We start from the raw sequence: 25,335 nt of genomic DNA on the forward strand, positions 1-25,335 counted from the left end.
CGTGTAGGTTACGCGTGTCTCAGAGCGGCTTCTTTCACAGTAAATGTTGCTCCATATAAACTTGTTTACATGCGTGGAGGATGTCTCAAACTATCTCTGCATATGCTGTAAGTTGGCGTTACTTAACCTGTTAACCGTTGCCAGTGCGCGGGCGCACTGAAGCGGTTTTTTAATATATATATATATAGTTCAAAGTTACTATCAGATTTAATGTTATACCTTGACAAACTATACATCATTAAAAAGATATAAGACTCAAGTTTCAGTATTTGACCACTATTGTATTCTGAGAAACTTATAGCGACAGTTATTTCTTAATTTGCGTCAGGAGTTATGAAATGAAAAAATGAGTCGATACCTTTAATATGAATTATGCGCGTCAGCCGCTTTCATTCATAAACTTCGTGCTGTCGTCATGACAGCGATACACAAAACAACGTCCTTCGGGGCTTTTAGCTAAAAAATGTGCAGATTTGGAGAAATATTGATATATTCTCATAGGTTTACATCAGATTTCTATAGACAGGAATAATATTTATTGAATTTATACCCAAATGCGTAATCATTATGAGCGCTTGGATACTCTTACCCCTTTTCCACCAACAAGAACCGGGTGCTGGTTCAGAGCCAGAGCCGGTTCAGAGTTGGTTCGACTGACGAGCTTACTAAGAACCGGTTTGCCTTTCCACCGGCTAGAGAGCCACAACAGAGCCAGATCTTACGTCACTGTATACGTCTCATGTTGCCCAGCAACCGCTAGTGCGGTAGCGCCAAACACAAACACGCCAGGCTTGTTCGAGATGCATCGGCTTCTCGCAGATCGATCGCCGCATGACATAAAAGCACTGCGATAGCGATCTAAAAGCACAAGGAGTCGTATGCTCTCCAAACACTCCCGCAGCTCCGATCGGTCCTCGCCGCTCCGATGCATCTCGAACAAGCCATCAACAATAACGGACGTTGCAATACTATGGACGCTCATGGGTTTGCAAAAATACATCAGAATCCAACGCGTTCGTGCAGCTCGCCGTAACTTACATAGACGGATATTATAATCGAGCTGCTATTAGCTCGACTAGCTGCTATTTAAAAATGGCGGTCACAAGTTTCTATTCGTCTTGTTGGTCACGGTAACCCCGCCCCCAGCCCCTGACGTAAGCGGTTCTTTCTTGGCTCCGTTCTAGACCCTGCAATGATTTGGTGCTACTTAAGAACCAGTTTTACTGGTTCGGAGCTGGTGCTTTGGCGGTGGAAAAACAAAGAACCGATTTGAAACTAGGCTCTGGCTCCGAACCAGCACCAGCTCTGCCTTGGTGGAAAAGGGGTATCTGATACTGTGTTTTTAATTCATACCAACAGCCTGAGGGCGCTATATGCACAATATAGTCCATATATGGAACATGAAGAAGAGCCATGATCATGTGACATTCCAGGACGTTAAAAATAAAGTCATTTGACATGGTCTTGAAAAACATTTAACTAAATCCAGAGTTTTGGACTTATTATCTTCAGATTTTAAACATAAAATGTTTAGACATGTGACTTTAGCTGTAGTGCATTTCTAGATTGCTACAGTGCCATTTCTGGGGATTTTTCAAAAGTGGAGTAGCAGCTTAACAGGTTAAAATGCTCATCTGGAAACATCAGATTTGCAAGGAAATCATCTATAAACCTATGCCATCACAGGAGAATGTAAATGTTTCTAAACGTGAACTGTTGATCATTGCGATTTTAAAGTAAGCTTAAAACCTTGAGTTTGAACGTTTTAATGTCCACAGCTAGCCCACTTGTTTAAGAAATTACAGTGGCTGTAGAATTTCTATCATAAAGAAGTGGTCAAATATTAAAGATTAGATAAACATTTGAATTAAAATGGTAATTTGGCCAATATTAAACAACGATTTAATAAACGTGTAACACCAGGCCGTCGGTGGCATCTGCAGGCATTTGTTAAAGGCTAATACGCGATTGCTCATATTGTGTACATTATGCATTTTAACGTCGTTCTATAAAACCATATTACTACTTGCTTTTGATACTTTATTTGAACCAAATATTATTGCCTCGTTATTATTTATGTATTTTAGGTCATTTAAACGGCTTAGGTCTTTTTAAATTACCACATACACCAAGAAAAAATGATTACTCAATTAATTATCAAATAATTTACAGATCACCCGACTACCAAAATAATAGTGACAGCCCTAAATTTGACCATATAGCCTAAAAATGAAGTTGCTGCTTATTCATGAACAATTTTGTTAATCTTACATGAGTTACACGGGTTTCCTTACATGATACTTGCATACCTTTTTAATCATGAGAAAATGTAATTTGTTTTTTGACATAGATGTGTGTGTAAACATTGCATGTATTGATTTTCTACCTTTATTGTCTTTAAAATATGTTGTTTCTGAAAGAGGGAGTAGAGAAGGACAAAAGTAAAGGTTTCAAAAGAGTGTAAGGTGACAAACCGAAGGACATCTTTGAGGTGGATGGATTATCTCGGCCAAGGAGAAGTCCTCACTAACACAGATTTAGATGGATTTGTGAACAATATTTGAGAAATGGGCCTTTTGTGCACATAAAAAAAAAAAGTCTTAGATCTTTAAGTTTGAGATCAAAAATGGGTGCAAAAACAAAAGTGTTGCATTTATAATTTTGTTCAGTGTATACTTCACCTTTTTCATTTTATTACTGAGCATTCGGGCCACTCTCTCTGTCATACACTAGGTGGAAAAACTCAGATATATTGCCTTTTGTGTTTCTCTCTGTCTCTCTCTCTCTGATGTTTCAAAGCTAATCAACAAATGCTACGAGAACCAACTTGGGAATAATGATTTCTGTCTGCAGTCAAGGGCAGTAAAGCCGGGTAGAGTTTAGGGAGTCAGATGAGATTTTCTTCACGAACATCCAGTGGGTATGCATATTATGGGATGTCGATGAAGTAGGAGGCCCTATGATAATCTGCTCATTTGTTTATCCAATCAACTTTGAAAGTCTTTGTTCAATGAAAAATGTATATGTATGATTTGACTGAATAAATACTCTGTTTTACTTGGAGCTCTCTAGTTATAATTCGGCTTAAGAGAGACTACCCTGAATTTGAATTTTCAGAAATAAATTTGGCTTGATATTTATACTATTAAGTGGCCTGACTTTAATCTTATAGGTGAATTTCCACCACACTATTATTACTACTACTACGACGGTCAACTCAAGCTTCTGCCAAATGTGCATTTCTAAGAGACAAAACATGTAGTATTATAATTACTGCAGACTGCACAGCAAACTGTGCTGAAGACACGTAAAAGTCAGGCAACACAAACCCGTGTCATGATTTGAAATTGTATCACCTGTTATAACATGGAAAAAATTTGAAATTAATTTTTCTATTTACATATTTATTTTGTTATGGAAAAATGACTGGAAAAAGTGTAAAGGATTCAAAACCGAGAAATGTTTGTCATGTTCTGACAGAGTAGTTTAAAACCAAAATTAAATGTCAGGTTTGTACAACTTTCACTTAAGAGCAAAAATCTGCCTTTAAAAGATTGTACATTTATCATGATAATTAAAGATTGTGACTGATATGAAAAATCTATCCATCCATCTATCTATCTATCTATCTATCTCTATATATATCTCTTTATCTATCTATTCTTGAATCACATCAGCAGACAATAGCATGTTTATTTTATGAGTTTTCAGATCTAGAATGCATCTTACCAGCCAACCCCAGGCCTCCACTAGAATTCATTCTCATCTCCCTTTCTCTCTGTAAAAAAAGGGGGGAAAATGGTTTTATATAAAAGGATTCAACAAATATGGCATTTAAATGCTAAGAGCTTTCTTTCTGCATAACTTACATTATCCATGAAGCCACCCATTCTGTAAGACTCCTCGCGTTTACGCCTCATCTGTTCTTCAAGTTCCCTCTGCCGCATCATCTCCTCCTCTCTCCTACGGCGTTCCTCTTCCTGCCTGTGGGTGAGAACAAATCACTCAGTTAACTACGATCACAGCAAGGGTTTTTAGCACCACAATACACAACATCAGACATACCTGAGTTGCATCTCTTTACGTTTCTGCATCTCCTGACTGTGCATTTCTTCCATCCGACGAAGTTCCTCTTGACGTCTAAGGAGGTCTTTTTAAACAAAATGAACCCCACAAACAATTATTCATCACATAATCTTCATTGAAAAAACAACAACAACGCAGTAAAAACGCCAAAAACAAATACACTGATTCAAGAGACAATACTCACCCTGTCTGAGCATGTTTGCTTGATGCTCATGATAGGCATCCTCCATCTCCCCTTCCAGCTTCTCACGGGCCTCACGTATGTTTTTCTCCACTTGCTGCCTCTGTTGTTTCTCCATCTCATCAAGGGACTTCCATCGCTGGGAGTATTCAAACTCAAAGGTGCCAGGACGGGCAAACCGAGGAGGCTGATCTCGCTCTCTGAGGACAAATCAAAGCTCATTAACAAATATATCTATGATTATGACCAATACAACATATTAACTGCTAATCACAAGAGACTTTGATTCTAGTCACAGAATGTAAAATAAACATGATTATTTGGAACTTACTTCTGATAACTGGGGTTCTTCTGTGCAAGCTTCTCTGGCAAACCATCCTCGTCATCGTACTGCTCTAACAATTCAACCACAATCGGACGGGGTGACCTATAAAAATAATAAAATGTAAAGACATTTTCTACAAGTCTATCCAGTAAAAAGAATGACCCTTTTATGAGACCATATGGTCACTGTGCATCTTATAATAACTTACGACGTGAGAAGGAACACTCCATCACTGATACGATCAATAGCCTTCCGTGCAGCTGGTTTGGAAGAAAACTCAACAATGCCCTTCCCCGTTGAGCGGCCACGGTCATCTACGATAACAACAGCCCTCTCCACCACTCCAAACTGAGAGAAGGCCTCTTCCAGCAGCTCATTGGACACAAATGGAGATAAGTTGCGCACAGAAAGCGCAGCAGAATGAGTGGCAAAGCGAACTCTGAGAGGCCTGCCTTTCATCGGAATATCATCCAGCTCGGCTTTTGCAACCTCTGCCAAAGCACGGGATTCCTTCAAATAAATAAAAAGGCTAAATTAAATTATGCATATTTAAAAATACTAACTTTTAACCTACAAGGAATGAGTTATAAGTCTCACCAGCCTGATGAATCCAAAACCTTTGCTTTGATTGATGAAAATCTCACTGGGTTCCCCATACTTTGCAAACAATTTCCTGAATTCGGTTTCAGTGATGTCGTTCGGTAGGTTTCCAATAAACAGACGGCAACGTTGAGTGTAGGTTTTCTCCCCAGGCTTGCGCAGCAAAGATAGCGTTGCCTTCAATTCCTAAATCCAAAAATCACACAATAAAAATCCAAATCTGCTGGTAAACCTATCGTGGGGCTAAATTTGAGCGTCATATTGCAAATCAATAAATGTTAGGCCTACTTCACAATGCTTGCGAACGGTCTCGTCTACAATGCAATGCAGTTTATCAAACAACTAGGCCACACTAAGACATCGAAATCGAAAGTATAGCAAAACGCGTTCTTAACGTTAGTAAAGCGAAATGAACGTCAAAACAAAGTCACACTCAATGCACTTTATACAGACAGAGCGACCGAAACACTGGGGGATCAGTAACGTTAGGGAGTCCAACCTTTGTTCAACCGTCTACAAAATGGCGGATCTGACTCTGTACCCCGTTACTACTGAAAATGTGTTTTGAAATGATAACTTTACAAATGTAACGTACAATATTACAATATCCCTCATATTGTCAGTAAAAACGACTATTTTACGTTTTTTCCAAGAATTAAGTTATTTTACCTGAGGCTGAGAGCCGTCGTTGCTCGTGGTACTCTGTTGTTGCGGTGGTAGCATCTTTTCCGGTTCTTTCTGCATGGGAACAGGCTGTTTTTGACCATTCCCCAATCCAAGTTTTGGTTGGTTCTTTCTGAGCTGGTTCTGTGGGGAACCGAGATCTGGGGTTTTCGCGTTATTCTGTGGCGGTGGAGACTGGATCTTCGGCGGCGGTGGAGTCTGGATCTTCTGTGGCGGTGGAGTCTGGATCTGCGGCGGAGACTGGATCTTCGGCGGAGCGGCGATGGCGGTCTGTTGAGGCGAAGGGCCTTTGTTGTTGCTTTGCTGGGCCAGACCAGGGCCTTGCGCCGGAGGTGACTGGACCACTGGCTTGTTCTGATTGGATTCCTGTGGCTTCGGTGTTATAGAGGCCTGGTTGGGCTGGTTCGGCTTAAACCCGCCACCCATATGGTGTCCTCGGTTTTGATAAGGATGCTGGTTTTGATTTCGAAAGTTAGGGTTTCCCATCCCACCACGCATTCCCATTCCCATACCCATTCCTCCGCGGCCTCGGTGCTGGAATCCTCCACGGTTACGGGAGCGGTCACGAGACATTTTCTCACAAGCGGGCAGGAAAAACTGTTAAAAAAACCTTTCGAGAGTAATATATTAGATTAAATAGCGCACTATATTCAAAACTAACGATAAGATGCCGACGAGCAGTGGATAACCGGCTCTCTAAACGCTGGCTTTGTAAAATGGCCGTTGGTTGCGTGAGAAGATCGTAGAAATGGGAGGCGTGACGTGCTCAAGAGCCTCCGCCCCAAATCAGATCCTACGGTCCTAATGGATAATGGCGCGCTCTAGTGGCGCTCGTGAGTTCAACCATTACTGAGTGTACTAAAAGTATAGTCCAGTCATTTTATGAAAAAAGGTTGAACAGATTGCAACAGAAGCAAACTCAACTGATTTTGTATCCTCAATATGTCCTGAGTAAGGGAAAAAAAAGTCCCGAAGAATCCCATTAGGGGAAAGTTTCGAAAAAGACCCAAATATAGCCTATTCATACACAACTTAACGCAAGGCATGCAGGAAGAAGTAACGTTACTTTAAACCAGCCTTTATTCATTTTTAAGAGATGGGGTTTGGGGCTGGGTCTGTGGGACTGTTTCTGGGGGATGAGTCTGAGGGAATGCAGAAGACAAAAGGTAAGTAAAATAAAAAGTGAATCCCCAGAAACAGTCCCACGGACCCAGCCCCAAACCCCATCTCTGCAATAATAATTAATAAAGGCTGGTTTAAAGTAGGCCTACATCTTCCTGCCTTTATGTATTAATGCTTATGGGTAGCCTAAATGGGTTCCATTCAGACCTTAACATCAAGTATTTTACTGTTATATGTCAACAACATTTTCACCTGCTATACCTAGTGTCTGTTGTGGTATGTATGCAAATTAGCACATACGTAATTAGATTGTGCACTGTTTGTCCATGTCAACAAACAATTAAAAAAAACTTGTAATACATTTTTTGTTTGTCTTGATGTAAGTAATCAACTCAGTAATTTTCATGGTGATATCTAAAGGTTAAATTTTTTACCCAATTCACGTAAGAAAAATAATGAATAGGCTATATTTGGGTCTTTTTCTAAACTTTCCCCTAATGGGATTCTTCGGGACTTTTTTTTCCTTACTCGGGACATATTGTGGATACAAAATCAGTTGAGTTTGCTTCTGTTGCAATTTGTTCAAGGCTGACCCCCATTTTGGCTTACAATGACTGGACTAGTAGGCTGGACTTAGAGTTTTTTACATGTAGGGAATGTATTTCGAGGTAGCCTAATTTTTATCGGACGATGGTAAACTACCCAAACATAGGCTACAATGAGTAAAAACAATTCCCTTGTGGAAAACAAATAGCCTACACTTCAGCAAACTTTTAAATAGAATAGGCTATATATTTTATACTAATAGCCTACTACTTTACAGTCCCCATAAAATCAAAATTGAAGTTTTTTGCTTATAGTGTGAATAAAACGTACAGTCCCTTACTTCTGCCAATATGGATCAATGATTTTGATGACATCACTCTTCTCGTCAGATTTTCTGTCCAATCAAATAATGCTTTCTAGAATCTAAAGTGTCCCGGCCCTTACATTAAAGATGCTGAAGCTGCAGATAAAAGTCACTTCTTCATAGATTTACTATTTTCTACATGGTGAATGGCACATAGTGAACTATGTAGGGGATAGGAAACAATTCAGACAATGTAAATATGATTTCCATTGGGGCAAATGAAGTCTGGTTTCATGTTAGTGTGCAGGCGAACAGCCGCAGCTCCGGTCCAGAGACACGACAGCACTGAGCGGATCATGCCTGAGTCGGCGCAGGCCAGAAAATGTATGGGACCCATTTGAATTCTGCACAGAATGCAATATTTGTAAAGCCATATGGAGGAGATTAGGAGGAAACTGCGGCTTTACAGAGCTCAATGGCTCTGGCTGAGCTGTGATAGATTATACGCTATTGGCTATTTTAATAAAAGGGGGAGGAGCTGTTCGATATGTCCCGCCCCGTCTTCCTGTTTCAGTGGAAATGATATGTCAGCACACTGAATAATGCTGCGCGTTTCAAGGCACTTCAGTGGGCCTTTAATAATATACACTGCATTGCATGTAAATATGAAATGACGTGAATTTGTACATTTTAATGTGTTTGAAAGACAAAAGCCTTCCAAAGACATATTTAAATGTCTCACTGAGTAATAATTTAAATAGCCTATTAATTAATGTGTTTGTCAGAAGTTGATCCTCCTGTGATCCAGTGAACAAATGCTGCAGTTTTCAGCGACAGGCACATGACTAGTGACTGGTCTGTGTTTGCAATTAAAAAAGAAGCATAATGGAGAATCAATGCATTATGTATAATTTACTGCCATTGTGAGAATAACATGTAATCAATCACTAAAAAACTAACCCATGTTGTACCTTCCTGGTCTCTAAAAGAAGAGATGAAGCAAAAGTAGCCAGGTTTATTATTATTATTATTATTTGCAGTTAAATGCAGTTAAAATTAGCATCCCAATTCGCACACCATTCATACTATTTGATGCAAGAGATGTTTTCTCATGCTAAAAGATAAGCAGATGTATGTTTTTAAGGAAATTGGCTTATCATATATTGTGTTAAACATTTTTTTACAACACATGACAACTGTTCTCTGTTTTTATTTGAGCTCCATCAGATGAGGCATGCTAAACATGCCCTTGCAGTTTACTGTCAATGTCAGGGACTTATTTTTAGCAGAAGGATGGCATTTAATGATAAAAAAAAGTAACATTAATGCATATATTTATGGCTTTAATGTTTGTATTGTGTGGTAACCATTATAAAATGTTTTTTTATTTTTTATAAAACAGCAATAAGGTACTTGACATGTGCTGTAGCCTACATGTTCCGTTCCACGCTGTGCCTATAACAACACTCTTTTTTTCGTGACTGTAACAATACAGCATAGCCTCTTGTACCTTATTATTTCCAGATAATCAATTTTCATGATGTGACAAATATAGATATGTATACAGTACAGCCCCATGTAATCTTGGTACCTATCACCCTGAACAACTTCAGTTTAGCACATAGTTGCTCAGTGCATTCTCTAAATTAAATGTACATGCAATGCCACAAAAAAGCCAGAATAAATTGTGCCTCAGCCCTAGTATCAAATAATACAGTTGTAATTGCTGTGGTAATGCATTGTGGCATCTCTGAGCACCATTAAGCAGTCTGTGTAAAAATAACTAAATGCCACTTCAGAAGCACTTCTGTGTCGCTGTCATCTACCTTGCTGGGAAGAGTAAGTCCAACCCTAAGCCCATATCTTGCAGTGCCAGCTTTGGACGGACTACTCTTGACTTGAGCAAAGACGAAATGTTGTGTTCCGTGTGGTTTTCTCTTTGTGGTTTGACAAAAATGTCTCCAAAAACAGTCAGTTCAATTAATCCCGTTTGTACGTTTCTAGGGGCCCCAACCTCAGGGCCCGGCACTTTTGACGGAATTCTGATGTGCTTGCATTATTCAGCCTGTGTGATGTGAACACATTCATTTGTTGCTTCAGAGCCAAACCACTCAACTTAAAAAGAGGGTTTTAGCATCTTCAAGTCTCAGCACTGTCAATTTAAATGATCATTTTTTTTGTTAATTCCTTAAGTGTGACGAGAAAATTTAGTTTAGCTCATTATTATGGGTTGAATTGCCACAACAGTCCAATTATTTTTGACACAACTTCAAACAATAGTTTGTTGGCCTGAAGCTAGACATGAAGCTTTTCAACTTTCTGTTTTCTACTTTAAACTGCAAGTGTGTGATGTTTAATTGCTGACCCTCAGTGACATTGTCTGTTTCCATTTGAATGTACTCTCAGTACACACTCAAAACACTCGCTATCACTCTCAGAAAAAAAAGTACAAAAGCTGTCACGGTGGCGGCACCTTTTCAAAAGGTACACATTTGTACCTAAAGAGTGCATTTTAATCCCTCAAAGGTACATATTGGTACCAAAAGTGTACATATTAGTACCTAAATGGTACATATTAGAACCCTTTTGAAGGGTACTGTCCCAGTGACAGCTTTTGTACCTTTTTTTCTGAGAGTGATATACACTTGTACTGAGCACTACCAATACATTTCATGTACTGTAAGCTTTTCAACTCTTAAAGTAACCTAGTCTTCTGATACACATTTCAAGGGCAGGCAAGTACATTATAACATTAATAAACATTTACAATTAAACTTCAAGTATACATTCCCTGTCCTAAAACACTACTTTCTTTCATTCAGTTACATCTGGATCACTTCCATTACCAAAAGTATGTTCACATTATAGACTGGTTACTACTTACTAGCTTACTACTGAAGCTGCCAGTTTGCTAAGTTTCAAATGATTATTAAATCATTTTATTATTAAATATAAAGCACAAACTATGCAAAAGCGGGAGCCTTTCCGGCGTGCACAATGTCCGAATTTGCTCACTCATTTTCATTCACTCCTTCAGATGGACTATATTAGTGGACTAATATAGGGAATAGTGAATGGGGGCGATTACAGTTATCGAACACAGTTATTGTTTTGGAAATGGAGCAAGCTTTACGTTAGGTAACGTGAAAATAAGTGGGACAGTCTCAAACCTGGACCAATAGACCTTATTCTGAGCAGCGCCACGACAGGTATGAAAGCGAGGCTGTGAGGGATACACATATTTTCAACGGCATACTGTAAAAAGGGTAAAACTGCTGTAAAACTCCTATAGATCATTCGAGTTTTTTGTCACTGAAATGTCTTGGAAAGATACAGTATTTTTGCAGTGTTTCATCAGCTGAACAATCCAAAAGCACATTAAAGAACAGTACAACCCACTGAAGAGATGTATGCCTATCCCTCACAGCCTCGCTTTCATTCCCTTTAAAAATCAAAGATGGCGCTGCCTGCTGTGAATAATGTGGCTGCAGTTTCATTTTCACCACAGATTTGCATTGGAAAATGATGGGGCACTGCAGCACTAAACACTTTCTCAACTTTAATTAAAGTTGTTTTGTTTTACTTTTTTGGATAAAATCTGTCCTGTTGAACCTGTCTGTGGGGTTTGTGGTGCATTTTTTTAAATTATAAACCTTCTGCAGCTGCTTTATTATTTTTTTACACTAGAGGACAGTATCAGCCCATGTAAAAACTCTTGCCTCTGCTTTTCAGTGAGGATCTATTATACATGATTGTTAATAAAAAAAAAAAAGGTTTTCAAAAAGACAGTTTTCCCATTTCATCAGGTTATTAATGCTTTAAAGGAGCAACATGTTTTCATCTAATTAAATGGCGCATTTATGAATAAAACAAAAAAGACCATAATATGAAGCATGGGGTGATCTTTTCTTTTCCTTTTCTTCTTTTCGAAAATAAAAATGATTATGAAGGATTTTGTATGGATCACAGCATTATGCTTGTCATTTCATTCCATTGCATTTTTCATGAGATACCATAAGAAACCTATGAAATGAAGGCAACTGTTATTTAGTCTTGCCATTTAAAAATGACACAAGTGCGCTCTAGTTTGTTAATAATGAGTTTTCCCAGAAACATTTGATTGCTTCTGACTCGTTTGAGAAAATCAAACAAATATGATTACTGCCATTAGTAACTAATACAGGAATAAATATATGTTAAACACATACATCAATTAGTCTGTTTTGAACAATTGTTTCTGCTCATTGCACTCTGAGTTAATTCCCAGGGTGATGAGAACATCATTTGATGGTGCTTCAGAGCAAAACCACTCAATTTAAAAGAGGGGTTCAGCATCTTTAAGTCTCAGCACTGTCAATTTAAATGATAATTTTTTTTTGTTAATTACTTGAGTGTGACAAGACAAAATTTAGTTTAGCTCATTATTATGGGTTGCATTGTCTCGTCAGTCCAATTTTTTGACACATCTTCAAACAATAGTTTGTTGGCCTGAAGCTTTTCAACTTTAGGGTTTAGACTTTAAACAGTTATTCTACTTTAAACTGCAAATGTGTGATGTCTAGTTGCTGATCCTCATTGTGGCATTGTCTGTTTCAATTTAAATGTACTCTTAGTGCACACTTAATACACTTGCTAAATACACTTGTGCTGAGCACTACCAACACATTTCATGTATACACTGTCTGCTTTTCAAATACTCTTAAAGTAACCTACTCTTCTGATACACTTACATTTCAAGGACACACAAGTACATTATGCCAAACATTAATGAACACTCACAATTCAACTTCAAGTGCCTTCCTTGCCCTAAAACACTTACTCTCACTCAGTTAAATCTGGATCACTTCAATTACCATAAGTGCGTTATATTATTATATGGTTACACTCCCAGACAGCCAGTTGATACATTAAAAAGATTTTGTCCCGAATAATAATGTAAAAATGAATGCACATGATACAGACATAGCAGGTGTTTCCACAAGACAGGGAAAAAGTGGTACTTCTTGAGATTTCTTTATTCATTCAGATCAATTGAAAAAAGATATCCCCATCCTTTGAAGGAAAGGGTGCAGGGTAAAGATCAGTAGTCCTCACTCTCAGAAGAAAAGGTTCTATAGATCCTTAAAGGGGGTGTATAATGCCCTTTTCACAAGATATAAAATGTGTCTTTGATGTCCCCAGAGTGTGTATGTGAAGTTTTAGCTCAAAATACCCCACACAAATTTTTATATAGCATGTTAAAAGTTGTCACTTTTTGAGGGTGAGCAAAAACGCACCGTTTTGTGTCTGTTCCTTTAAATGCAAATGAGCTGCTGCTCGTGGCACAGGGGGCGGAGCTTCAACAGCTCCTGTCATTTCACCTCACACAGATATGCACTGAAAATGTCCAAAACTTTTAGTCTTTTTGGCTCAAACCAGAGTCAGACAATGATGGAGAGACTCAATCTATCTATCTATCTATCTATAGACTTTTAATACACTTTAAAATAATTTAGTATATTTTCTAAAAATATATTTTGAAAAAATATACTTGAAGTAAAAATCCAGTTTATTCTTTAAAAGTGTATTTATTTGCACTTTATTAAAAATATATAATATAGGTATATTTTAACTGTGTGCTGGATCATTGTAACATGAACATGAAAATGATCATTGTAACAATGCATTGAAAGTATACTTTCAAAATACATTACAGTATACAATAGTATTTTGTACAAAGTATAGCTAAGTTTTATTTGTCGAATAATGTACATTTGTTATTGAAGACAAAGCAATTTGTTGTATTTGGAATAAGCCAAAGGTACTGATGAGCCTATACTGTTTATTCAAATATATCACACCATGATAGCCTCGTGCAGGTGCGCTGACATGTGCTGACTTTCCTGATACCGTCCCTCCTCTCTCTCTCCCACCTCACTCCCTGTCTAGGTACTGTCCTATCCTAATAAAAGGCAAAACAAATAAAATATATATATATATATACTTGTATGCTTGTAAAGTACACTTTAATATCACCAATCAAACATGTAATTAGTCCCCACAGGCATAAGTATACTAAGTATATTTGAAGTTGGTCCAATTTAGTACACAAAAGTACATTAAATACACTTAAAGCTATGCTTTACTACAATTTAATTACAACTAAAATATACTTAGTACAAAATTAGTTGTTTCAAAATAGCACACTTCAAGTTAACTAATCATTAACACACTTGAGGTATACTGATAATTAGTCTGGCTGCAAGTATACTTAAGTATACTTTTTTTCACCAGGGTGTATATATATATATATATATATATATATATATATATATATATATATATATATATATATATATATATATATATATAGAGAGAGAGAGAGAGAGAGAGAGAGAGAGAGAGAGAGAGAGTAAAATGATCAGGAGTTAAATGTTGAGTTCAGCCACTTGATGGCTCTAGTGCTGCAACAACGAGGGGAGATTTAGAGCCAGATATATTGAGTCACAGCATCAAGGAGACACTAAATGAACATAGCATGTAAAATACCACCATTTCAGAGCCATCAAACTAGTTTTGGATGTATTCAGTTTCTTATGTAATTATATGAATGTGTGTTGAGGTGGTTGTTTTGTTACCGTATGTTCTCATGTTATTTCTCTTTGGTTAACATTGTCTCTTTGGTTAACATTGTCTACATTGTCTTGTAGTTGTGCTTAGTGGTGACTGGCACAAAACAAATTTCTTAGAGACATAAAATTATGATAATTGTGATTAATCCGACTATTAGGGCTATTAACAAATAACACTGAATAAAACAGCGAATGTAGGTTCATTACTGTATAAAGAGGTAACGTCAATTTTACTGTTTTTTTCTTTTTTTGCAAGGCAGTGAGAATACCAAATGCAGTTCATAGGAAACCTTACAGCAAACATTTAGCAATTAGAAACACTATTTATTGGCCCATATAATCCAGATAAGTATGCAGGTATGTCATGTATGTATGAGCAGTCAGAAAAAAAGTAATAATTATGAAGAAAACTGCCTGTGGAAAGATTTTTTTGGATGAATCCTTACCCTCCATCCCGAGGGTTGAGTGCACAAGCTGTGTGAAGGAAGATTGAGGTTCTTCCTGATGACAGTGGACTTCCTTTTGCCCCATACAGTGTAGTGGAAGGGAGGTGGTCGTCAGTCACAGTAAAAACTGCCCACTGGGCACTTTTTAACATGCTCCTCAAGACCTTCCTGTCAGAGCATCTATAGCAGACGGTAATGTTGTTTGCCAGAACACTCTTTATGACACATACATGTAGAAGCTGACGAGGATGGGGGTCTTCTGGTCAGTTATTTTTACACGGCTGTCTGGAATACTTTATTCTGATTGATTGGTCTATCATGGTCAGACATTAAAGGGGCTATATGTAGTTTTTCTACTAAAATGAATCCTTTTTTTATTGCCTGTGTGTGAAGGGGTTGTAATCTCACATTAAAATGATCCACTTGGCGGGTTTTGCTATTACCTCTGAAAGCAAGTATTCCTATTTCTATGTGAAGGCTCCGGGTCGGATTTACCACGAAATCCAGTGACGTGACTGAGACCTGCAGTCGCGCTCCCGAGCCTCTCGCCTCGTCTGCTGACTTTGCACTCAACAGCGACGACATGGAGTCTGCTAACACTAAGAAACGACCTGCTCCCAGCACAACACAGACTCCAACACAAACTCCACATAATGATAAAAAAAAACCCAAAAAGTTTTATCTGCTGAAGCTCGTCAGGCCAAACGTGAATTGGATCAACTTCGGACGAAAACACGGATCAACATCGGCAGGGCTTTTGAATCATGAGAATCTGAAACATCACCGCTAGAGGCTGCTGAAAACTACATATAGCCCCTTTAAGTAGCCAGATATTCTCCATCATCAATGGCAACGTTGAGGCTCAAACTGGCACTATACTTTCATGGCTCACTTATCACTCTGCACGCTCTTTTGTTTCAATCAACCGGATCTGGTGCCATCTTGGGTCTCAGTTATCCAATGTAAAAAACGACATCAGTATTAATATTACTGTAAGGGCCCTTCACATTTAATGCGTTTTTTTCCCCATTCTACTGCGCCAAATTTCCATTGTTTTTCAATGTAAACACATGCTGGATGGACATCTTTGGGGCTGTTCATACAGAATGTGTTTCCATTCCAGTTTTCCATTCAATTCCATTCCTACTTTTCATTGTTTTTCAATGTAAACACGTGCTAGACAACCGTCTTTAACTGCTGCGTTCACGTCTCGCGTCGTTTGCAGCATCTCGCAAATTCTAAAATTCTAAAACATTCTAAAAATGCGGCGCTTAAGTTAAAAGAAGTTCAACTTTTAGAAAATGCTTTTCTATGACCTGTGCTTCAAAGAACTTCTCACATTTTTAACTGCAAAAGTGCATTCTGTGTGAACCAGCCCTTAAGCACACAATGCTCAAGTTAAAGGTAGAGTAGGCAATTTTTTAAATTTTTTATTAATACTTTTTGTTATACTGGTTGAAACTCTCTTCACATCCTACAGTTGCTGATGCGACTGTAATGGTGTTTTTTGTACATTGAAGAGGCCATTCACAGAATGCATTTTTGCATTTAAAAACGCGAGACACAGGCAGTGGACTGGAATAAAAGCAAGGGCTTTTGAAAGTTTAGCTTTTTTTAACGACACGTAATGCCAAAAACTGCAGACGGAAATCAGTTGTTGGGCAGTCTTACAGTAAATAGCCTTCTATTGAGAAAATTAGTGGTTGTCATTTTAATCACCTTGAGTTATTGAGGGGATTGGTTACAGGACACAGCTGAGGTGCTTGGAATATTTTTAAGACTTTTTAGAATGTGGCAGCCAAAGCTTTTGAGGCTGAGTGCACAATCCTATCCAGTTCCTTTGTTGCAGAGTTGAGTAACCAATCATGCATTGATGGAGGGGAAAAGCATGTAGCACACTTTCTTGTCCACTCGGTAGAACTACAGAACTCCTCTCTTCTACACCCCACCATTTTGAGCTAAAATAGGAAAAAGAGTCTCTAGTGGATGTTCTTTACAGTCTTGGTAAAAGTCTTGGTAAAGTCTTGGTACAGTCTTGGTGTTTTTTGTTTTAGACGGAAGAAGAAACTTAAGAAATAGTTAACCCAAAAATTAAGTTTCTCACCATTGTACTCAGCCTCGCATCTTTTACAAACCTATAAGACTTTATTCTGTTCATGGAACACAAAGTGAGAAATTTATAGCAAAATGTCTTAGTGGTGACAAAGGCTATCAAACAAGTTTCAGTGACCGGTTTTGGGTGAACTATCCCTTCAAGGTCTGCTGCCATCATTCTTTGAAAATCAAACATCAACTTTGTTGTTTTGGAGACACTGTGTTAATTGCTAACCTTAAGGTCAAATCCCAAATGACACAGGAAGTGATTAACTCTGCAGGCACTGAAATAATGACAACAAACCTATGACATGTTGAGATTTTTCATTGCAATTAAAAATATCAGCAAAGACTGAGGCAAGGTCATCTATAATTTTTGGGGTTGCAGAAGATATCAAAACAAGGTCTGTTGCTTTGCTGCTGTTCTGATCATTGTGATGTAGTTTGCATGAGCTCTGCAATTCAGCATTCCAGTCAAGACATGTCACGTTTATTTACACGTTTGTTTACCACTTTACCAATTTTTTAAACCAAACAGCTTTACAGTATTAAACACAAAAAAAAAAAAAAAAGTTACACTTTGATATCAACTGTAAAGCAGCTCTCCAGTGTTTGTTTACACACGCGGACGTCTGACCTCGACATCGAAATGAACCAGAGAATATTTCCATGTCAAAGAGGGTCGAAACCCCCTAGAGCGACACCTACCTACGTAACCACCATGAACTGATGGTAGTTCGAAGGTGTTAACCAGTCAGAGCAAACCTTTCTGGAAAGTTTGCTTTGGCAAGCTGTTTCGATCTCCTGAAACGAACTCCAAACAAATAGTTTTGGCCTGATTTTACTCTAAACTATGTCACATCAGCTTGTTATTTGCGTGAAGTATATTGGGGCCTTTAGTTAAACTAGGTGTCACTTTTTTTAAGTGGTACAGGACAGTGGTTAAGGGTTGTACAGTGTATACACGTAGCTCATACAAATTAGGCGTTGCTTGAACAATTTGAAATGATTTTGCTCTTGATAAATAGTCTATGATGTATTGATCAAAGTCTGAAGAAAGATTATTTGCTCATTTCCGAGTCAAAACTCAAATGTAAACAGTAGCATTGTGATTAGAATTGTCCAAAAATCAGCACAATTTTAATTTCAGCCCATTTACTTACTATTTTCACCATAAATATAATAACCTACAGTTCTGACTTTATGTACAGTAGATGTATGTAATGTTGACTAAATAGATTTGTTGGGAAACATTATTGTGACATGTAGGTGTACACATACATTTCCATCCACAAGGGTTTGTAGTTACGTATTGTCAGTATTAGCAGTAAATATTCATGTGTACTTTCATCTGCTTGAACCTCATGTCCCTGAAGTTTACAAAATCTGGTCTCTGGAGGTTTGGTCTCTGGAGGTTATATTAGGTCTGCAAACAATCTCAGTGTCAAGAGCTAAGCTTTAAATTAACATCTGCTTTATCAAAGCACACTTCCACTGAACTTTGTGAAGGAATCCTTTTGAATAGCTCCTTTTACATTTTACAGATAGTTAATCTATAGTGTATTGAGAGATGTACAAAGTAAGCAGTCAGACGTCAATGATTATGCACTGGTTGAAGGTCATTGGTTTTCGAGCACCCAGAGTACTCAAGTGTGCCCACATAGTAGAGTAGGTATCTTTAGAGAAAAAGAGGAGATGATCGAGCTGAATGATGGGTGCATTATCCTCAAGATCATGGGCTCATTGTTGGGGGATCAAAGTACTATTTATTCCTGCAGTTGAATAACGCAACAGGGCCTTTAAGTGAGTCAATTAGGGGATAAAAGGGAGTGAGCAGAGAATGATAACAGGAGATCAGAGCAGTCATTACGTCAAGAGCCATATAACCTTGGATATTAAAACACACAAATGTTGAGAGAGATGGATATGCCTTATTCTTGGTCTCAACGCTTTAGCATTGCCTTTATTATATTACATTACATATTCAAGATCATATCTGAGCATTGTATGTGAATCGTCTATGCTGAACTTGGGCACTATGTAAAATCTCAATGCATTTTAACTGAAATGATTCAAAAGAGAACATTAAATGCTGCATTAATGGAGCACTACTCGGAAAATGTGCACACAGAAGCATGATGCTAATGCGCACTCCTCCGAAATCTTATGAAATGCAGAAGACTGAAAGATTAAAGTGGGTTTGATCACTGTTTATTTCTTGATGAAATGTGTACATTCACCCAAGAGAAAATAATTAACGTCTCAAGGGGTGTTATTTCCGTCTTCCTACAAACTTTTCAGAACTTATTGAGATATATAGAAATGCTTCAGTGAACCGCCCTGCATCCTTCACTGGGAAGGCAAGCATTTCCCCCACTACCCTAAATCTGATCAATCAGAAATTGTTGGAGAGCTTGACAAGTTTAGTTCACAAATGAATCAGTTTTCTTATGCTGTAAGCTGCTCATAAAAACTTTAAAGCTGTCCTAGATGTAGTCATCACATTAAACTGAAATATACAGTGCTTTCCAAAAATGCCCCAGGATTTAAAGTGAGGCTTTGGACAATATCATCATAAATGTTGCGACAAACGAATGAAAATTATACATGTCACTTTAGGGGCTCCGTAAAATTAAGTTGGGATAGGGAGCAGCTTAAAAAAAAAAGTAAAAAAAAAAAAGTAAATGATTTATGCTGATACCATACAAAACCTGAATTGCCATTTCCAATCTTCTGGAGGGCACTGACTAAAAGTGATGTCCGGCCTAGGAAATTTGACATCTTCACCTAATCCTTTTTTCAAATATTATAAAAAATTGTTAAAGTTTTTGAAGGCATATTGCATAGTTGTGCTTGGAGTCAATGGTTAAATTTGTGATAACGCAATGAAAAATGCCAAATTGTGCGCACATCATTTTTGGCCGGGGGGGCTTTTCGTTGGCCAACTATGTCATTAGCCAACAATCCGTCATTATCAGCATAGTTTATCAAGTCTGTGTTTCCCGAAACCATAGTTCCAACAAACATTCTCAAACAGCATTTAAAGTTGTGTGGTTGGAATTACAGCTCTCAAGCTGTGGTTTGAAGCATAGTTTCTTGGTTGCATGAAATGTGGTAGTGATGTAGTACTTGAGTCGAGACCGGTCTCGAGACCGATTTCTGCTTTCTCGGACTCGTCTCGGACTTGTTCCTTCAAAGACTCGGTCTTGACTCAGTCTCGACCCTTCAAAGACTCGGTCTTGACTCGGACTCGGCATAGGCGGTCTCGTCCCCATCACTAGTCCACTAGAATACATACCACTAGAAAATTTTAATTGGCTCTGCATGTCCTGACTATGATTAAAAAAGTCAGGGTGGGCTTAACATGTTGATGACAGAGCAGCACTGTTGAAGCAGTTTAGAAAAATAGGCAGAAGATGATGCATGTAGTAGGGATTTTTTTAATGATAGTAAAAGCATAGTCCATATTAAGACGTTAAGACTGCTCCTCTAAACAATTCCCAATCTAGCTTAGTCTGTAGGCCTAACTGTTGATTATTAACTGGGGTGATATTAAATCATGAATATGAAAACTCTGAGTCTTGGTCTCGACTCCTAAAGACTCGGTCTCGACTCGGACTTGCTTTCTCAAAGACTCGGTCTTGACTCGGACTCAACTGTATTTGAAAACCAACGGACTCGGTCTCGACTCGGTCTCGACCCTTCAAAGACTCGGTCTTGACTCGGACTCGGCATAGGCGGTCTCGTCCCCATCACTAAAATGTGGACTTAATAATCCTTATCTTTAGCAAAATAAGCAAGCTAAAATTCAGTACAATCTACATCTTTAAATTCAAATATATACAAATGTAATTTACGTCTTTTGGTTTGTCAAGAGATTTAAAGCGCCATTTTTGAAAAGTAACAGAGAAAATTGAGAATTGGTCTGTAATTTATAGCAAAAAATTCGAGCACTAACTCGGATTCAAATGGATTCACTAAAACAAGTTATTACTCCGCCATGTGAGTGACAAATAACTTATTACTCAACCAATGTGGTTGAATGATAAATTTGCGACAATACGGTTTCGGGAAACCGTATTGATTTCTTCAATGATGCGTCCACCATAATTTACATATTATTGCGTGTGCATATTAAGCCGAACGTTTAACACACAAGCAAACTTCTAGATCATAAGTAATTCATTTTCATTCATGTATTCAGTGATTGTTGATAGCTAAGACAGCAATCAATGACTTGAAAAGAGGAACTGTAGCAGGTGTGGCTGCATCAGTCAGACATCTCAGTTATCCCGATTCCCTGAATTTCCTTTTCAAATTCCGCAAATGTCTTTGGGGTAATACGGTCCCGCCCTGTGGCTCACCCTGCCTCTCATATGGCGTGAACAGCGAGGATTAGTTCTAAGGTGGTAGGGAAAGATAAACGGTGGCAGTCATGTGCAGATGTACTCTCATATAAATATTGTGCATTTCCCCTTGAGTCTGACCTTCCCTGCATGGCAACCGGCATAGACGATAATGATGTAGGAGGCAATTTTCTTTCTGAGGTCACAGGGGGGAAGAATTTGAGATATTTGAAACTCTAGAGGAGCATGGGGACCATGTAGGAGATGCTAATGGGTGTTTGTAAGTGTGTGTGTCTCAAATGAACTGATGTTTTGTGCTTGGTTTAACTTTATTAACTCATTTTTAATCTTATAAACTCCTTGTAGATTCTTTTTTAGTTTCTTTTTTACATTTTTATTTTTCTTATCACTTCAGGTAATTTGCTCTATTGATACACGCTTTACACAAAGCAATATTGTCTTGTTATTGTCCATATAATATTCATATCAGTGAGGGAGATTTTTTAATTAGACGGTTTGAGAACTGCTTGCAAATCAAGGCGAGAGCTCCGCACAAAAATGTAATCTAGTTTGATACTCTTTTTATATCTTTGACAAACCATTTGGCTTTTTTTGTTCGCTGATTGTGCTTAATTTTTTTTTTTTACCACAGAGAAAAACTAATATATTAAGAACTAATATAATATACAGACAAGTTATTTTAATTCTTGATATACTTTTTTTGTTTTGTTTTTAACTTTCATTGTGCTTTAGCCAAACACTCACTGCGCCATCTGGATCCCGAAAGTGCTTTTTCTCAGGGGAAATGTTAATGGATATCATTCTCACTTCTGATATATCTCATTATTAGCTGCATTTGAAAATGAATGCTTTTGTTGGTTTAAATACAGTAGACAAAAAAAAAAAAAAATGGTGTAGGATTTACTTTGAAACAATTTTCACTCAGAAATTGCTAGTAAATTATAAAGAAATGGCAACTAACTCATTGAATTAAAGGGGCTGTATGTAAGAATTTTCATGTATTAATCCCTTTTTTATTGCCAATGTGTGAACACCTTGTAACAAAACTTAAAAAAAAAATGAAACCCTGACTTCCTAGGTTGTCTATGAAAGCCTGTAGACTGATTTTAATGTGAAGGATTCGGGCCGGTTTCACTGGGAAAATCCAAAGGATCTGACGGTTATGCGCTCCCGAGCCTCTCTTCCATTCAATGACACATGAAATGAATGCTTATACAACAGGGTAATGCCGGAAGAGCTATTCTGTGCTGTAATGTCAATGTGTCAGGCAAAGACCAGATCTATATAATCTAAAGAAATAACAAGTATCATAAAGGTGATAACAGTACGGTACAGAACGGTAATTTTAATTAGGCCTACCTCATCTGTCGACATGATGCCGGTGAATCGTAGCTCTTGTGCAAACATGTCCACATCACTATGATCATATGCTTTCGTTGTTTTCTCATCTCTTGTGGTGTTTATTTTGTCACTGAGAGGAAAGTGCGCTGCTTACATTTACATAATCATCTAAACATTGGACGGCGTCAGGATGTTCGCTGCAAAAAGGTATTTCCAACTTTTTATTTCTAAGTAGAGAAGGAAAAATAACTTCATAGTGAGTATATTGGGGCCTTGAATCATGTCCAGTGTTTTGTATTGTGATGGACTCCATCAGGCATCTACATTGTACTGCTGCTGTCTGACGAAAAACAAATAGCAAAGTCTGTGATATTTATTGACTGGGGATGCTGTCTCTAATATTTTTCTTCCCTTTCTCTATAGCATTAAACTTTTTGTGCACTGCAGATTTCATAAACTGTATACACTGTGGATACAAGGTGTTTTCCTTTAGTTGAGATGATGTTGCAGAACAAGCATGAATCAAAATTGATCACTTGGGACAGTGTGTTCAGGCAGAAGGAGTTTGGTTCAAGCAAGGTCATGGTTTCCCACCGCTTCTAACAACAGCCGAGATCTGTTCCTTATCTTGTGGTCCAAAAAGGATTTAAAGACTTCTTTCTCTCTTTCTTTGTTCAGCACTTCACTGAATGAACAGATGACCCGGGTTTTTTTTTTTTTTTTTACTTGTCTGTTGGGCTATAAATCATGCAGTCCAGACTTTTTGGACTGATTCAAAGTATTAATATAAGTAATAAATAATAATAATAATAATTATTAGTAGTATTGCTGTTGTTGTTTTAAAATGTTACATTTAATCAATAAATAAAGCTAGCCCTATTTAGACCTTTATCTATTAATGAGAATATATACAGTATACACTTCAGAATGCCAAGGTAAAAGTTTAGATAAAGCAGAATGTATTCATAGAAAAGTAGAGAAAGTAAGATTTTTACATTTTAATATTTGACTGATTATAAGCCTCATTTCAGACTATAGTTAAAGGTGTTGACCAAGAACATTTTATGAAAGCAACACACACCTTTTATAAAATCCCAAGGCACTGTTCAGTGATATTTCAACACAAAGAAAATAAATGAAAAGGTGATTTGCGTAATGTTCCCAAATGTATTGTTTATTTGCTTTTGCCACAGGCAGCGCTAACAAACAGCCTCTCGTAAATTCATCCATTAATTTGTATCCAAACAATCAGCATCTGCAATTACACGTCGATTGTTTCACTGACCCTCAAGCACTCCATCACGGATAATCCGAATTTCTTGTAGCCAACAGACAGATGGACATCCAGAAGGCAGATTGATGCTGTGAAAGAGCTATGCTGAAGGAGCATCAGTGCTACGAGTTTCGCTTTGTCTCAATGACAGGATTTAGTCTCTCAAATGAATGCTAACACGATGCTCCAGAGCCACCTGCTGCCGTCTCATGTTTGCCTTCCTCAGACAGTAGGCAGTGGCGACAAACAAAACAGCTTGAGTTGAGTGATACATCTGCCTCTTTTTGTACTCTGAGACATGGTCTTCCTGGTCCAATGTAATACAATTCCAATGTAAATACATATTCATTTTTTTTTACCTCAGCCTGTGGCCCAGCATGGTAAATTTTTGGTGCAGTGCTGGATGACATGAATGAAAGTCATCCGGTTTGCATTCCCACGCATCGGTCCACTGGATACACTACAACCCGAGTTAATGCAAAGCATATGATAATGATTTCTCAGGGCCAGATATTCGATTATACATTCAGAAATTATTCCATAATTTAAGCCTAATGCGTGACTAATAGCATCTTCCTCCATCTCTATCACCAGGGCTCTTGTTTTTAATAGCCTTCTATTGTGCAGATTTCAAGAGTTTGTTACAAGTTTAGAAGATAGAGAGAAAAAAAAACCAACCAAAAGATGGAATTCATGCTGTCGTTCAGCCAAAGGAAGATTTAATTGGTGCCCTGGGGACATGCACTCTTTACATTTGCAAATTTCTGCCTTTGTAGCGGAGACGAAGACTTGAGCGCCCATTGGGGACGACGAACAGTTATGTTGACAAAAAGTTAAAAGGGCTTAGCTGGTATATACCGAACGCGGTTCTTTGCAAGTTCATTACAAGGCTGAACATTTCCTCTGAATGTGTTGTTGCCTTTAAACTTTTCCTTTTCTTTTTAACTGTACATGTAAACCCTTATTTGCATTAGTTACATTTGTCTACATGACCCTCCTAAAGTGAGCTGGTACGTTTTTTTTAATAGTATTGAGCTGTTGTCTGCGAACAGGACAAGGGTTTCAAACCTTAAAGAAATGTATACATCAAGGAAGGTACATGAAGTGCAATGGGCTGAAATAACAATGGCTTAGGGAGACAAGATTGACAGGCAGCCATCACACATGAGTAATTACCTGCCACTTCACATTTCGCTTCTCAGACAAATCCTCGAAAGGTCATCGGTGCCATTTGTGGATGTACAAAAAATGGAAATAGAGGTTCATGCTTAAGGCGCGTATATGGAGCTCTTGCACCAGTGTAAAAGTAAAAGCCTGTAGAAACATTTGCATTTCAATAGAGCTCGTCAGTCAGC

At 37.9% G+C, this 25,335-nt stretch overlaps 1 protein-coding gene across 2 annotated transcripts in view; it reads right to left on the reverse strand.

The window, feature by feature from the left end:
- The window catches only part of sfpq (splicing factor proline/glutamine-rich), a 30,058-nt gene extending 23,404 nt beyond the window's left edge, over positions 1-6,654 (reverse strand). The window contains exons 1-8 of one of the 2 annotated variants that reach the window (XR_014629199.1): positions 5,862-6,627; positions 5,190-5,378; positions 4,801-5,102; positions 4,599-4,694; positions 4,271-4,467; positions 4,066-4,150; positions 3,870-3,984; positions 3,730-3,778 (exon numbers count right to left, since the gene is read on the reverse strand). Coding sequence is in view for 1 of the 2 variants with exons in the window: in XM_084423679.1 (XP_084279805.1) it covers positions 3,730-3,778; positions 3,870-3,984; positions 4,066-4,150; positions 4,271-4,467; positions 4,599-4,694; positions 4,801-5,102; positions 5,190-5,378; positions 5,862-6,449 (1,621 nt within the window). In the remaining variant the exon portion in view is untranslated. Of the gene's footprint in view, positions 1-3,729; positions 3,779-3,869; positions 3,985-4,065; positions 4,151-4,270; positions 4,468-4,598; positions 4,695-4,800; positions 5,103-5,189; positions 5,379-5,861 lie in introns of both variants that reach the window. The other variant, XM_084423679.1, reaches the window with a different exon arrangement.
- Between the last annotated feature and the right edge of the window lie 18,681 nt (positions 6,655-25,335).

The sequence above is a fragment of the Rutilus rutilus genome (genome assembly GCF_951802725.1).
Source record: "Rutilus rutilus genome assembly, chromosome: 11".
In the NCBI taxonomy this organism is placed as follows: domain Eukaryota; kingdom Metazoa; phylum Chordata; class Actinopteri; order Cypriniformes; family Leuciscidae; genus Rutilus; species Rutilus rutilus.